Here is a 14317-nt window from a genome sequence, read left to right on the forward strand (position 1 = left end):
CGATAGTGGTAACGCCTCTGTGATAACATTTTTAAGAAGGGAAAAAAGTTGGGACAGACGGAAACGGCAGCCGGAGAGAGGAGTGAGAACATGCGAGAGAAACAACCCTGCAGACACCAAGGTCAGTGAAGAAGGAGGGGGAGGAGATGCTCCAGGCGCCGGAGCAGAGATTCCCCTGCAGCCCGTGGGGAAGACCAGGGTGAGGCAGGCTGTCCCCCTGCAGTCCATGGAGGTCCACGGTGGAGCAGATATCCACTTGCAGCCCGTGGAGGACCCCACGCCGGAGCAGGTGGGTTCCCGAAGGAGGTTGTGACCCCGTGGGAAGCCCGCCCTGGAGCAGGCTCCTGGCAGGACCTGCGGATCTGTGGAGAGAGGAGCCCACGTTGGAGCAGGTTTTCTGGCAGGACTTGTGACCCACGGGGGACCCACGCTGGAGCAGTCTGTGCCTGAAGGACTGCACGCGGTGGAAAGGACCCATGCTGGAGCAGTTTGTGAAGAACTGCAGCCCATGGGAAGGACCCACATTGGGGAAGTTCGTGGAGGACTGTCTCCTGTGGGAGGGACCCCATGCTGGAGCAGGGGAAGAGTGTGATGAGTCCTCCCCCTGAGGAGGATGAAGCGGCAGAAAATAACGTGTGATGAACTGACCGTAAACCCCATTCCCTGTGCCGCTGGGGGGGGTTGGTAGAGAATCCGGGAGTGAAGTTGTGCCCGGGAAGAAGGGAGGGGTGGAGGGAAGGTGTTCTGAGATTTGGTTTTATTTCTCATTGCCCTACTCTGGTTGATTGGTAATAAATTGAGTTAATTTTCCCCAGGCAGAGTCTGTTTTGCCTGTGACGGTAATTGGTGAGTGATCTCTCCTGTCCTTATCTCAACCCTCAAGCTCTTTGTTATATTTTCTCTCCCCTGTCCAGCTGAGGAGGGGGGAGTGATAGAATGGCTTTGGTGGGCACCTGGCGTCCAGCCAGGGTCAACCCACCACAGATGCACTGAATGGTTACCGTTTTGGGAACAAAACCAGTGGGAAGTAAACCAAGTGCCAGTGTGGCAACGAGACAAATGGGAAGAAATACTGAATATCGCCAAGCAGAGATCTTTCTTGGTAGGCTGGGTTGCTGCACACCAGACAGGAGATAACCCGGCCCACCTCCTAAATAACCAAGTAGATTCCTTAACACGTCTAGCCAGTCTTGCCATCGATGGTGAAGCAGAGAAATGGGAACACCTTCTGGAGTGGCTGCACATGAAGCGTGGCCATTCAGGGAGTAAAGACCTGTACAAAGAGGCTATTAGTAGAGGATGGGCCGTTACACGAGAATTATGTAACACTGTTATTTCTGCATGCGGTCAATGTCGAGTTCGTTTGGAAAAATATAACCCTTTAAAAGAGCAACCCCTGCATTTAAGGACAAACAAAGGTTTATGGCAAACGTGGCAAATTGACTATATTGGCCCCTTTCGGGTATCAGAGGGAAAACGATATGTGTTAGTAGGAGTAGAGGTAGTATCAGGACTAACACAAGCTGAAGCTGTATCCAGAGCAACAGGAGAAAATACAGTGAAAAGTCTTAAAGTATGGTTTAGCTGCTTGCCCAAGCCTCAATCAATTCAATCTGATAACGGGAGCCATTTCACTGCTGGAGTAGTGCAAGAATGGGCTAAGGGTGAGGAAATCCAGTGGGTTTTTCACACCCCTTACTACCCTCAAGCTAATGGTATTGTGGAGAGAACGAACAGACTTCTAAAACGAGCTCTGAGGCCCCATGACCCAGGGTGGGCCTCGCGAGTACCAGAAGCAGCATACCGAATCAATAGCCGGTGGGGGGCAAATGGCTGCCCCCGACTCCTGGTGTTCTGTCCCACACCTCCTTCTATTGTTCCAGGGACGAAAGGTGGCAAAGACCCTGTACGCTTGCTCCACTATGCTGGACAACCAGTATTAGTGGAACTGCCCACTGTGGGGCAAGTGCCCCTAACCCTAAAGACGCCCCTTAACCTTTATTCCTGGGTGGCCACAGATGCCCATGGGAAGGAGCATCGTATCAATACCCGATGGATTGTCCCATCCTTCTAAGTGGGCCTTCATGTCCTGAATTAAAGTTGTTCCGATGTTAAATGGCTGATGGGAATATGTTTTTTCTCTATCCCACTAGCTGGATTCTAACAAGCATATCAGTTAAGATGCAGAATATAAGCCCAACCCTCTGCTATAGTGCTAAGACCATAGCTGCTTGATTGCTTGCTTATGTTTTTGTTACTTTTGTATTTCTGACTAGTGATGCTGTGTTGACTTCTCAGGATTCCTGAGTTGGGGGGAGGACATGGGGAGCTTGGCAGCAGACCGCGTTGGAGTTCTTGCAGCGGCACCTACGCCACGTAAGAGCAAGAGGTCGCTTTTTTACCTGGTTAGGATGTGGTTCCTTCACCACAAAGTTCAGGCAATGTTCCTTTGATGCCACGCAAGAGCAAGAGGTCGCTATAAACTTATTAGCCTTTTTACGCACAATGAGCACATTCTGCTGATCTACGGATGCTTTAATCAGAGCAATTCCAGTCAAGAGAGCTTCAAGTTTAAGGCTAGTTTGTATGCATCTATAATAAGTAACACATCCTGCACATGGCCTGTATGAGGTTGTTTTACAGAAGCTGCATGAGCGCCTTGGAGGGTGCACCTCAGCCTCTCGGATGGATCCCAACCACTAGCAGCACTGCTTGACATCTCCTCCAAATCCCATCCCTCTAATCATTGTTTATTTTTGTATATATTTTGCAGGTTATCAGAAGCCCACAGCAGGACTTATGTTTTCACTTGATGAGTGGGCCATTACCTGTATTGTTTGTTTGATTTCGTTTGTGATATTTTTATGGTACAACAGGGAAAGATGGTTTGGAACTCCTTCCTCCTTGCCTTTCTTACCTTTGGTGCATCTGGACAAGGAGAAAGGACCTCCAATTTAGCTTGGGAAGTGATACAAGGATTCATACATGTCTGGAATAGAACGGATCAGGGGATCTGTATTCAGATTCCTACTTCTGCCGAGCAGGGGATTAGATTCGGTTTGATACCCATGAGGCTCAATATTGGAAAATATAATATGAGCAATGGCATTATAGGGTTAGTAGATGCTCCTTTTGAGTATCAATATCGAAGTGATTATACCTCTTCTGGCAGATGGTGGCGAGATGAAGCAGCCTTCTATGAGATCCCTCGGGACACGGGGTGGCCTGACTTAATAAACAAAACTTGTAAGCGATGGAGATTGGAGGTCAGCCGTGAAATCGGTATTAGTCATAGCCCACCGTGTCCTCCAGGATTCAAGGAAGCCTATTCCAGACGATTCCCACCTTCTCCATCCTGGTGGAGAATAACAGGCTGCCCTTCCTATCACAATATATCTTGTAATCTAGTGCCCTTTTGGCCTGCTTCCCCGGAAATTACCCCTTTTGAATTACAATATAATGTAAGATGGGTTTCGGCTTGGTGTGTTCACATACCTGACAGGAAGGGACAATATCTTTTAATGAATAATGTCCACACTGCTTGGGGATGGTCAGTGAAACACATGTTAAAAAAACCAACCTCTTCACTTATTAAAGAAAGAATTCGTGGGCATGCCCAACCCCAATGATGCCCATTTGTTAAACTGTACCCACATTATAGATTGTACCACAGGCGCTGGCGATCCCATCGAAATGTGGATCAGTTTGGAAGTTAGAACCTTAATTCAAGATACGTGCACCTGTTGGGGATATCCTAATTTTGGATACCGAAACCGAGATAGCCAATGTAATCAGATCACCAATAATGTTAATATCTGGCTAAAATGTGGAATTCCCATTAACCACTTCCCAAGACATAAGGTGGGGGAAGATAATCAAATACCCCGGGGAGACGCAGCTACTTGTCAAAACGCTTTGTATGCCGCCCCTGAGGGGACCGTCTGGGGGTGCTCAGATGGGAAAATGTACTCGCACCTGAATGTTATCAAACAGGCTGGATTGCGGTGTGGTTTGGGAATTCCTACTATGTGTCCCAGGCGAATCTTTGAATATACCACACCACCTATTCACAGGAAAAAACGAGAACTTGATGACCCAAGTAGCACCCAGAAGTGGATTCAAAGCATTCTAAAACCCGATTATTATACCTGGGGACAGAAGGTATCGTTAGAGCTAGAAGCATTCTTTGCACCATCTGGGTATATTGTTCGGCACCAATGGGTGCTAGAAAACCTAACTTGGCAAGTACATGTATTAAGTAATTGGACTCGATATGCCTTTGGGGAACTAAATCTGCAAGTGCAACAAGTATCAAAAATGGCATTACAGAATCGTTTAGCCTTAGATATGTTATTGTTAAAAGAACAAGGTGTGTGTGGTATGTTAAACTTGACTGAATCCGAATGTTGTATTACCATTCATAATGCCACGACCTCAATTGAAGAAGCCCGGGCAAAGATGAAGGAGATTGCTGACCAGACGGGGGAACTCTTCCACGCAATGCAACCAGCTGACTGGTTTGATGGCTGGAGTCCCAACTCATGGCTACATTCCATTTTTGGGATCCTTGGGACTGACGGGGTGGGGAAAATGGCTTGTAAATATTGGACTTATGATATTAATTGGATTTATATGTTTAATAGCAGGCCTTGCCATAGTAAGATGTATGATTAGCCGCTTGCTATCCTCAGCTGTCTCTCTCTCTTCTCCTACTGTCCGCTATATTAAAATCACCACAGACGAAGATGATATGAACGAGAATCAAAGTCCAGCGACTGTTTGAGCCACGGGGTGGTGTGACGGTCTGACAAACTATAGTCAATGTCTCAAACATCCGTTAAAGAGCTTTGGTGGAGAAAACGGCCTCTGTAAAAATGCTGGAGTTTTGTGAACAGGACAATGTGGCCGGAGGAGAGGGCCCCACGGAGGGTGGGACCGCACTTCTCCAAAGCTGCAATTCCTTATCTTAAGTGACCAGGAGAAGGAGCACAGCATATGTGCCTGGAGGAGGAGGCCCCACGGAGGATGGGACTGTGCTTCTATCTTAAGCGGTCATGCCAGCAGGAAAAGAGAGGCAACTCTGCAATGAACCCCCCCAAAGCTCACCGACCGATTCCAGAGAACCCCGGGAATGGGAACTGTGCATGTCGAGACCATCAACTAACACACTATAAAAGAAGGGAGAACGAGTTCTCAGTGCGCACCCTCCGGAACTGGATCTCTACGCTGGCTGGACCAATGCTGGACCCAGGACTGGTGAAACCCTTTTCTTCTCTCTCCCTTCCTTCCTTCCTTCCTTCCTTCCTTCCTTCCTTCCTTCCTTCCTTCCTTCCTTCCTTCCTTCCTCTCTTTCTCTCTTTCTCTCTCTCCCTCTTTTCCTTCTCTCTTTTCCACAGTCCCTACACCTCATCCTTTTAAACATAAACTGTTGACCAAGTCTGAGACTAGGAGTGGATCTAGCCGCCCCTGGGCTCCTCTTTGAGAAGGAGTCCAGAAAGCAAGGGGGTCTGCTCTGAACCTCGTGACGCAACGGGAGGGCTCTCCTTCTGTTACAGTTCCATGTTCCTTTTTCCATTTCTTTTTCTACACCTGCCTTCTCTTTTCAAACAGCGGCTTAACGACATGTTGCAAGGTTCATATTGGTAAGTTCACTTGTACTTGGGCAAGGTTAGCTAGGTTGAATAAATGTTGGTTGATGTTTGAACTCCCCTGGTGTCGTTTCACCTTAATTCTGACAAAGGAAATCCACGAACCTGAGTCGCTCCAACTTTGGGACGCGATACCCCGGGAATATTTTTCCTGAATTTTAGCCAAATCGGTGGGGGAATAGGGGACGATGCGGGTGGTAACTTGTTGGGCTCCTCCTTTACCACCATCCACAGTCTCAGTTTTAATCAAAGGTCGCATCATGGTTTCCCCCCTCCCAAAAGAAAATATTTCCCTTATACATCCTAGGTCTGGAAACAGAACTCCTAGTGAGGTCTACAATTCTTCATTTGACAAGAAGTTCTTACATGAAAAGTCAATCTTTTTTGGATACTGACTTGCAAAAATAACTTGAGTGCCACCACCTAAAAAGTACTGATACACATGGCACCATTTGTGAGAATTCAGGTACTTGTGGGATTTCTATTATTGCTAGGTAGAGGTATTGTGCAAATCCTCAAATGTTGCAGTTTCACCTCACTTTTCAGCTGCTGGCACTATACAAAGGGAAAAATAGGTATTAGCTACTTTTTTTAAAGCATCAGAGCTACTTAAACTATCTGTAAACAACAGTTAATGTACATGTAAGCTTGTCATGCATCAAAAGCCAAATTTTAACAATATGTGAAAGGCCAAGATGTATTTCTTTAGCCAGATGCCTGAATTTTGACAGTTAGCCTATCCATATGCAGAGGTCAGATCGTACCTTTATTCTGATAGCATTATCACACCTTACCACATACCATATATCTGCATTATTCCAAGATACAACTTCCTCAGTACTTAAAACATTACTCTTTATTATACATCAACTAATTTATATTTTTGGGGTTTTTTTTTTATTACAGAGAAAATGTTAGAATTATATAACTATTTTTTATGGTATTCAAATAAACCTAGTTTCCAGATTTTTTACAAGGAGGATGGAATGACCAGCTGTTTGTCCACTCTAACAGCTCTTGCAGTTTCTGCTCAATGGATATGGCACATGCTGTGAAATGCACTACCCACCAAAAAAAAAAAAAAAAAAAAGATAAGTTATGTGAAACCACTAGTGAGGTATGCATGCACACAAACACAATTTATAAACTGCACAGCTGTTCTTTGTAACAAAACTGAACATAGTTAAAAGGAAATACTGTGACTTTTTAATGGCCACAGTTTTACTTCATTATTATAAACATGGCAAATATTTCCAAACATCGAATTCACAATTTGAATAAATGAAATATTTTAAACAAAAAGTGCTTCACAAATCTGAACCCTGCATGGTTGTACTGTCTGGTCTAGAAGCATTTTGTAGACATCATGGGAGCATTTCACACAAAACTGAAAATGTCATTCAGGTGAATAACAAACAGGACATTTCAACAGACATTTCTAATGTTTTTACACTTGCAAGTAGTTGAGTTCTTACAGCCACTGGGTTTTGTAACAAATGTGTGCTACAGCAGTATGGGTTCATAGATTCCTTCAGCAGCAGAGGCCCATTTCAAAGGGTACATGGTCTTTTCGTGTTGATCTGTTTACTGGCCTGTTCCTCCTCTTGAAGAGCTGTCCGGAAAGATTTCACTTCATCTTTAATGAAAAAGACAGAACGAGTACTGATGTGCCTGTGGTCAACACAGATCTTCAAACTAAGCCCTGATGTTCCACATCCTGGCCCTAATACACAACAAAGAACATTACTCCACAAAAATAGCTGATGCTACAAACTACAAGAGGATTGAGATAAGCTTAAATTTAATACTCACCATACAAACAAGTTGCTTAGCAACTTAGTCCCTTCTTAGATGCTACCCTTGTCTCTAGGCAGGATAGATTTGGAAACTGCACAATTGCATTGTGCAGCTCAAGAGGAAAAAGAAATTGTATGATCTCTGGAAGCGAGGTCAGGCTTGGCAGGAAGATTACAGAGCTGTGGTTCGTATACGCAAGGAGAAGACACAAAAGGCCAAAGGTCAATTAGAGTAGAAACTGGCCAGTGTTGTGTCAGACAACAAGAAGGGCTTTTTAAAGTACGGTAATAGCAAGAGGAGGTCTAAAGAAAACATTGGACCGATACTTGTTGGTCATCTGACTAATAGGGATGAAGAAAAAGCGGAGGCATTCCATGCTTTTTTTGCCTCAGTCTTTAATAATACTGACAGACCTTGGGCTGCCTGGTCCCCCGAGTCAGAGGACCACGAGTGCGGGAACAGTGACTTTCCATTTGTGGACACTGAAATTGTAAGGGACCAGCTGTATCAGCTGAATGTTCACAAGTCATTGGGGCCTGATGGGATTCATCCCAGAGTACTGAAGGAGCTAGCGGATGTTATGGCAGGACCCCTCTTGATCATCTACCAAAGGTCTTGGGAGTCTGGGGAGGTCCCTGCTGACTGGAAGCTAGCCAACGTTATTCCAATTTTTAAGAAGGGCATGAGGGAAGACCCAGGAAACTACAGACCTGTTAGTCTAACCTCAGTTCCTGGAAAAAATTATGGAGAAGATTATACTGGGTGCTATTGAAAGGCATTTCAAGGCCACTACAATCATCAGGCACAGTCAACACGGGTTCACAAAGGGAAAGTCCTGTTTAACTAATTTGATATCCTTCTATGATAAGGTCACCTGCCTATTGGATGAAGGGAAGGTGGTGGATGTAGTTTTTCTGGATTTCAGTAAGGCTTTTGATACTGTCCCTCACACTATCCTTCTGGACAAGTTGTCAAAGTGTGAGCTCACAGAATAGAATCATAGAATCATTTAGGTTGGAAAAGACCCTTAAGATCATTGAGTCCAACGGCAAACCTAACAATACCAAGTCCACCACTAAACCATGTCCCTAAGCACCGCGTCTACACGTCTTTTAAATACCTCCAGGGATGGTGACTCAACCACTTCCCTGGGCAGCCTGTTCCAATGCTGGACAACCCTTTCGGTGAACAAATTTTTCCTAATATCCAATCTAAACTTCCCCTGGCGCAACTTGAGGCCATTTCCTCTTGTCCTATCGCTTGTTACCTGGGAAAAGAGACCAGTACCCATCTCACTACAACCTCCTTTCAGGTAGTTGTAGAGAGCAATAAGGTCTCCCATCAGCCTCCTTTTCTCCAGACTAGACAACCCCAGTTCCCTCAGCCACTCCTCATAAGACACGTGCTCCAGGCCCCTCACCAGCTTTGTCGCCCGTCTCTGGACACGTTCCAGCACCTCAATGTCTTTCTTGTAGTGAGGGCCCCAAAACTGAACACAGGACTCGAGGTGCGGCCTCACCAGTGCCGAGTACAGGGGGATGATCGCTTCCCTAGTCCTGCTGGCCACACTATTTCTGATACAGGCCAGGATGCTGTTGGCCGCCTTGGCCACCTGGGCACACTGCTGGCTCATGTTCAGCCGGCTGTCGACCAACACACACAGGTCTTTTTCTGCCAGGCAGCTTTCCAGCCACTCTTCCCCAAGCCTGTAGTGCTGCATGAGGTTGTTGTGACCCAAGTGCAAGACCCGGCACTTGGCCTTGTTGAAACTCATACAGTTGGCCTTGGCCCATCGATCCAGCCTGTCCAGATCCCTCTGTAGAGCCTTCCTACCCTCAAGCAGATCAACCCTCCCTCCCAATTTGGTGTCATCCGCAAACTTGCTGAGGGTGCACTCGATCCCCTTGTCCAGCTCATTGATAAAGATATTAAACAGAACTGGCCCCAAAACTGAGCCCTGGGGAACACCACTTCTGAATGGCCGCCAACTGGATTTAACTCCATTCACCACAACTCTTCGGGCCTGGCCATCCAGCCAGTTTTTTACCCAGCAAAGAGAACACCCGTCCAAGCCATGAGCAGCCCGTTTCTCAGGGAGAATGCTGTGGGAAACGGTGTCAAAGGCTTTACTAAAGTCTAGGTAGACAACATCCACAGCCTTTCCCTCATCCACTAAGCGAGTCAACTTGTCATAGAAGGAGATCAGGTTTGTCAAGCAGGACCTGCCTTTCATAAACCCATGCTGACTGGGCCTGATCACATGTTTGTCCTGTACATGCCTGTGGAACGATTGCCGGAGGTGACTTATTGATATGTCCCCCTCTTAAGGGAAGGTAAAACTCCAGGGTGGAATGCGGTGGATATGCAAGCAATATCTGTTCCATAATAATTCCCTAAGCAACATAACCTGCAACCTTAGATGTTAGCAACACCAGGGGAGCTTGGTATGCTGACTAAGAGAAACAACAGGGAGGGTGGAGCGGAGTGGAGACACCGCGGCCAGGCTCTGTGATATCATCGCAGGGATAGGGAACTGGAACTACTGGAACAAGAATGGAAGGTGCCTGCATTGAATCCACTGAAGCAAGGAGGTGAAATAATGGGGGTTCTGTCAATGCTATTGTCTTTTACTTCTGATTTATATCATAAGTGCCCAGTTCTGGAGTAGTGACACGCTAAATCATGCTCTCTGGGTGAACTTTGCTCATTATAATCTCATTATAATACCAAAACACACCTCCATCCCAAAAAACGACCCGCCTCCAAGGTGTGACCACCCCTCACCGAGCATGCGCTCTTGTCCTGGGTTCAGCTGGGATAGAGTTAATTTTTACAGGAACCTGGGAGGGGGCACAGCCGGGGCAGCTGACCTGAACTAGCCAAGGAGCTATTTCATACCATGTGACATCATGCTCAGTATATAAATGGGGAGCGGGCTGGGGGGGGCTTTCTCAGCTTTTGGTGGGGGAAGTGGCGGAGCGTCGGGTTCCGGGTGGCGAGCAGTTGCACTGTGCATCACTCCTTTTGTATATTCTTTTATTAGTACTGTTGTTGTTGCTGTAACTTCTCTGCTTGTGTTGTCCCAGTAAATTGTCCTTATCTCAGCCCACGAGGTTCCGGTTTTTTTTTCCTTTTCTCCTTTCTGATTCTCCTCCCCATCCCCCCGGAGGGGGGCGGGAGGAGTGAGCGAGCGGCTGCGTGGTCCTTTGTTACCGGCTGGGCTGAAACCACGACAGTCCTTTTTGGCGCCCAACGTGGGGCAAGAAGGGTTGAGATAACGACAGATCTAGCCAGAGCATGTTGAAACAAATTTGTCATATGCATTTCTTATATTAGATAAATGGATGTTAGTCACAATGTTGATTCATTTGTTTACATGGTGGCGTTTTGTAAGTTCTTATATGCTCTATGTATTGCCTGTAGTTACGTTTCTCACCTCTGGGAGAGTGATTGGGATTATCATTTTTGCTGTACTGGGCAATGTCGACTTGTGAAATGATTACATCACTGGTCACGAGGTTAAGCTGGTATCTGTATGAGGCAGTGATATCATTTCCATACTTCGGGCACCTTCTATCGGATTTTATTGGTAATTACACTCACTCCATGGGGAAGTTAGGGGGGGATACTTCCCCCCGTCCGTTCGCCTCCCTTCTCTCCTTCCGACTAATTACAACAGCTTTTGAGAATTTTGAATATCCTTGGGATGCGCAAGCCAGTGTGCTGTTAGTGCTATGCCCCTGAATATATTTCAGGTCTTGTTTAGGGCTGCAAAAAGGCTCTTTAAGAGTACCACCCAGAGATCTGCCCCAAAGCTGGATATTCATGGGTGGCACGGCATGTGGGAAGATATGGGCAGGTATCTAGAGAACTTCTCACCTCCAGTGGCTTGGAAGTTCACTCCCGAACAACTACAGAACCCTCATGAAGTGGTAGAATATTTGAAAGGAAAATGCTGTGGCTATTCCAAAGACGTACAAGTCACTGCACTGTGCTGGGCCCTGGCCAGTATCTACTAAACACTGCTTGATATTAGGCAGCACCCTCAGGGGGAAGAGAGGGAAAACAGAGCGACAGGCACCGTGGCTACCCCGACCCCGGCGACAGGTACTGCAGCTAAACCAGAGAACCAACCTGTGCCAGTATCAGTCGCCCCTGTACGGAAAAAGAAACATACAAAGAAATCAGTTGGCTTAGTGAGAGATGAAAGTGAACCAGGGTCATCACAAGAACAGGAGGAAGAGGCAGAACCTGAAATAATCACCCGATCTCTATCCCTGAGTTGCGCGACACGCGAAAAGATTTTGGCCGCCACCCAGGCAAGCACATTGTTACCTGGCTGCTCCAATGCTGGGATAATGGGGCCAAGTAGTTTGGAATTAGAGGGTAAGGAAGCCAAGCAGTTGGGATCCCTGTCTAGGGAAGGGGGCATTGACAAGGCGATTGGGAGAAAAACACAAGTCCTCAGCCTCTGGAGGCGACTTCTGTCAGGTGTAAAGGAAAGATACCCCTTCAAGGATGAAGTTACATGTCACCAAGGCAAGTGGACCACCATGGAGAGAGGTATCCAGTACCTGAGGGAATTAGCCATGCTGGAGGTGATTTATAATGATCCAGAAAATGCACAGTCACCCACAGATCCAGATGAAGTCCAATGCACACAACCAATGTGGCGGAAGTTTCTATGAAGTGCACCACCGACCTATGCCAACTCATTGGCAGTAATGTCCTGGAAAGAAGGCTATGGACAAACGGTGGATGAACTGGCTGTCCAACTCCGGCAATACGAAGGAAGTCTCTCTTCCTCCCTACGGGCCTGTGTCTCGGCTGTAGAGGAATTGTCCCGAGAGTTCCAGCAATTCAAAGTGGATATGTCCTCCTGCCCACCTGTACAGGCCTGCATCGCAGCTATTGGGAGTAAGCACTCCTCTGCCCAAGAGAGAGGAGAGAGAAAGTACACACGACGGGCTGACCTGTGGTTTTACCTGCGTGACCATGGAGAGGACATGAGGAAGTGGGATGGAAAACCTACCTCAGTCCTGGATGCACGGGTACGGGAGTTGCAAGAAAAAGCAATCAGAAAAGAGGATTCTTCTTGGAAAAATGCCACTCCAGTTTCCCGTGAGCAGTCCCCCAGACAGAGTAGAAGGGCTGATCTCATTTCTGATCCTCTTGAAGGGACTTCTGATTCACGTGTGCGAAAAGTGAGTAACGGATACTCTAACCAGGATTAGAGGGGCCCTGCCTCCAGCCAGGTGGAGGAAAGGGATAACCGGGTCTACTGGGCAGTGTGGATTCGATGGCCTGGCACATCAGACCCACAGGAATATAAGGCTCTAGTAGACACTGGTGCACAATGCACCCTAATGCCATCAAGTTATAAAGGGGCAGAACCCATCTGTATCTCTGGTGTGACAGGGGGATCCCAAGAGCTAACTATATTGGAAGCTGAAGTGAGTCTAACTGGGAATGAATAGCAGAAACACCCCATTGTGACTGGCCCAGAGGCCCCGTGCATCCTTGGTATAGATTATCTCAGGAGGGGGTATTTCAAGGACCCAAAAGGGTACCGTTGGGATCTTTGGTATAGCTGCATTGGAGACGGAGGAGATTGAACAGCTGTCTACCCTGCCTGGTCTCTCTCAAGACCCTTCGGTTGTGGGGTTGCTGAAGGTTGAAGAACAACAGGTGCCAATTGCTACCACGACGGTGCACCGGCGGCAATATCGCACCAACCGAGACTCCCTGATTCCCATCCATAAGCTGATTTGCCAATTGGAGAGCCAAGGAGTGATCAGCAAGACTCACTCACCCTTTAATAGTCCCATATGGCCCGTGCAGAAATCTAATGGGGAGTGGAGACTAACAGTAGATTATCGTGGGCTGAATGAAGTCATGCCACCGCTGAGTACTGCTGTGCCAGATATGTTAGAACTTCAGTACGAACTGGAATTAAAGGCAGCTAAGTGGTACGCCACAATTGACATTGCTAATGCATTTTTCTCCATTCCTTTGGCAGCAGAGTGCAGGCCACAGTTTGCTTTCACTTGGAGGGGCGTCCAGTACACCTGGAATCAATTGCCCCAGGGGTAGAAACACAGCCCCACCATTTGCCATGAACTGATCCAGGCTGCACTGGAAAAAGGTGAAGCTCCGGAACACCTGCAATACATTGCTGACATCATCGTATGGGGCAACACAGCAGAAGAAGTTTTTGAGAAAGGGAAGAAAATAATCCAAATTCTTTTGAACGCTGGTTTTGCCATAAAAGAAAGTAAGGTCAAGGGACCTGCACAGGAGATCCAGTTCTTAGGAATAAAATGGCAAGATGGACGTCGTCAGATCCCAATGGATGTGATCAACAAAATAGCAGCTATGTCCCCACCAAGCAATAAAAAGGAAACACAGGCTTTCTTAGGTGGTGTGGGCTTTTGGAGAATGCATATTCCAAATTACAGTCTGATTGTAAGCCCTCTCTACCAAGTTACCCGGAAGAAGAACGATTTTAAATGGGGGCCTGAACAACGACAAGCCTTTGAACAAATTAAACGGGAGATTGTTCATGCAGTAGCCCTTGGGCCAGTTGGGGCAGGACAAGATGTTAAAAATGTGCTCTATACTGCAGCTGGGGAGAATGGCCCTACCTGGAGCCTCTGGCAGAAAGCACCTGGGGAGACCCGAGGCCGACCCCTGGGGTTTTGGAGTCGAAGATATCGAGGATCCGAGGCTCGCTATACTCCAACTGAAAAAGAGATATTGGCAGCATATGAAGGAGTTCGAGCTGCCTCAGAAGTGGTTGGTACTGAAACACAGCTCCTCTTAGCACCCCGACTGCCAGTGCTGGGCTGGATGTTCAAAGGGAAAGTCTCCTC

The 14317-nt window shown here is 47.1% G+C and overlaps 1 protein-coding gene across 1 annotated transcript; it reads left to right on the plus strand.

Annotated features, from left to right (window-relative positions):
- The first annotated feature begins 989 nt into the window (after positions 1-989).
- LOC128136174 (uncharacterized) lies at positions 990-5273 on the plus strand. The gene is made up of 2 exons (XM_052775352.1): positions 990-2389; positions 2473-5273. Exon 2 carries the CDS (start codon positions 3613-3615, stop codon positions 4672-4674), a length of 1062 nt encoding a protein of 353 aa, XP_052631312.1. The 5' UTR covers positions 990-2389; positions 2473-3612; the 3' UTR covers positions 4675-5273.
- The last annotated feature ends 9044 nt before the right edge of the window (positions 5274-14317 follow it).

This window comes from Harpia harpyja, chromosome W (assembly GCF_026419915.1).
Source record: "Harpia harpyja isolate bHarHar1 chromosome W, bHarHar1 primary haplotype, whole genome shotgun sequence".
Classification (NCBI taxonomy): Eukaryota; Metazoa; Chordata; class Aves; order Accipitriformes; family Accipitridae; genus Harpia; species Harpia harpyja.

Coding starts and splice junctions, on each gene's coding strand:
- LOC128136174 (XM_052775352.1), top strand. CDS start 3,613: ATGCCCAACCCCAATGATGCCCATTTGTTAAACTGTACCCACATTATA.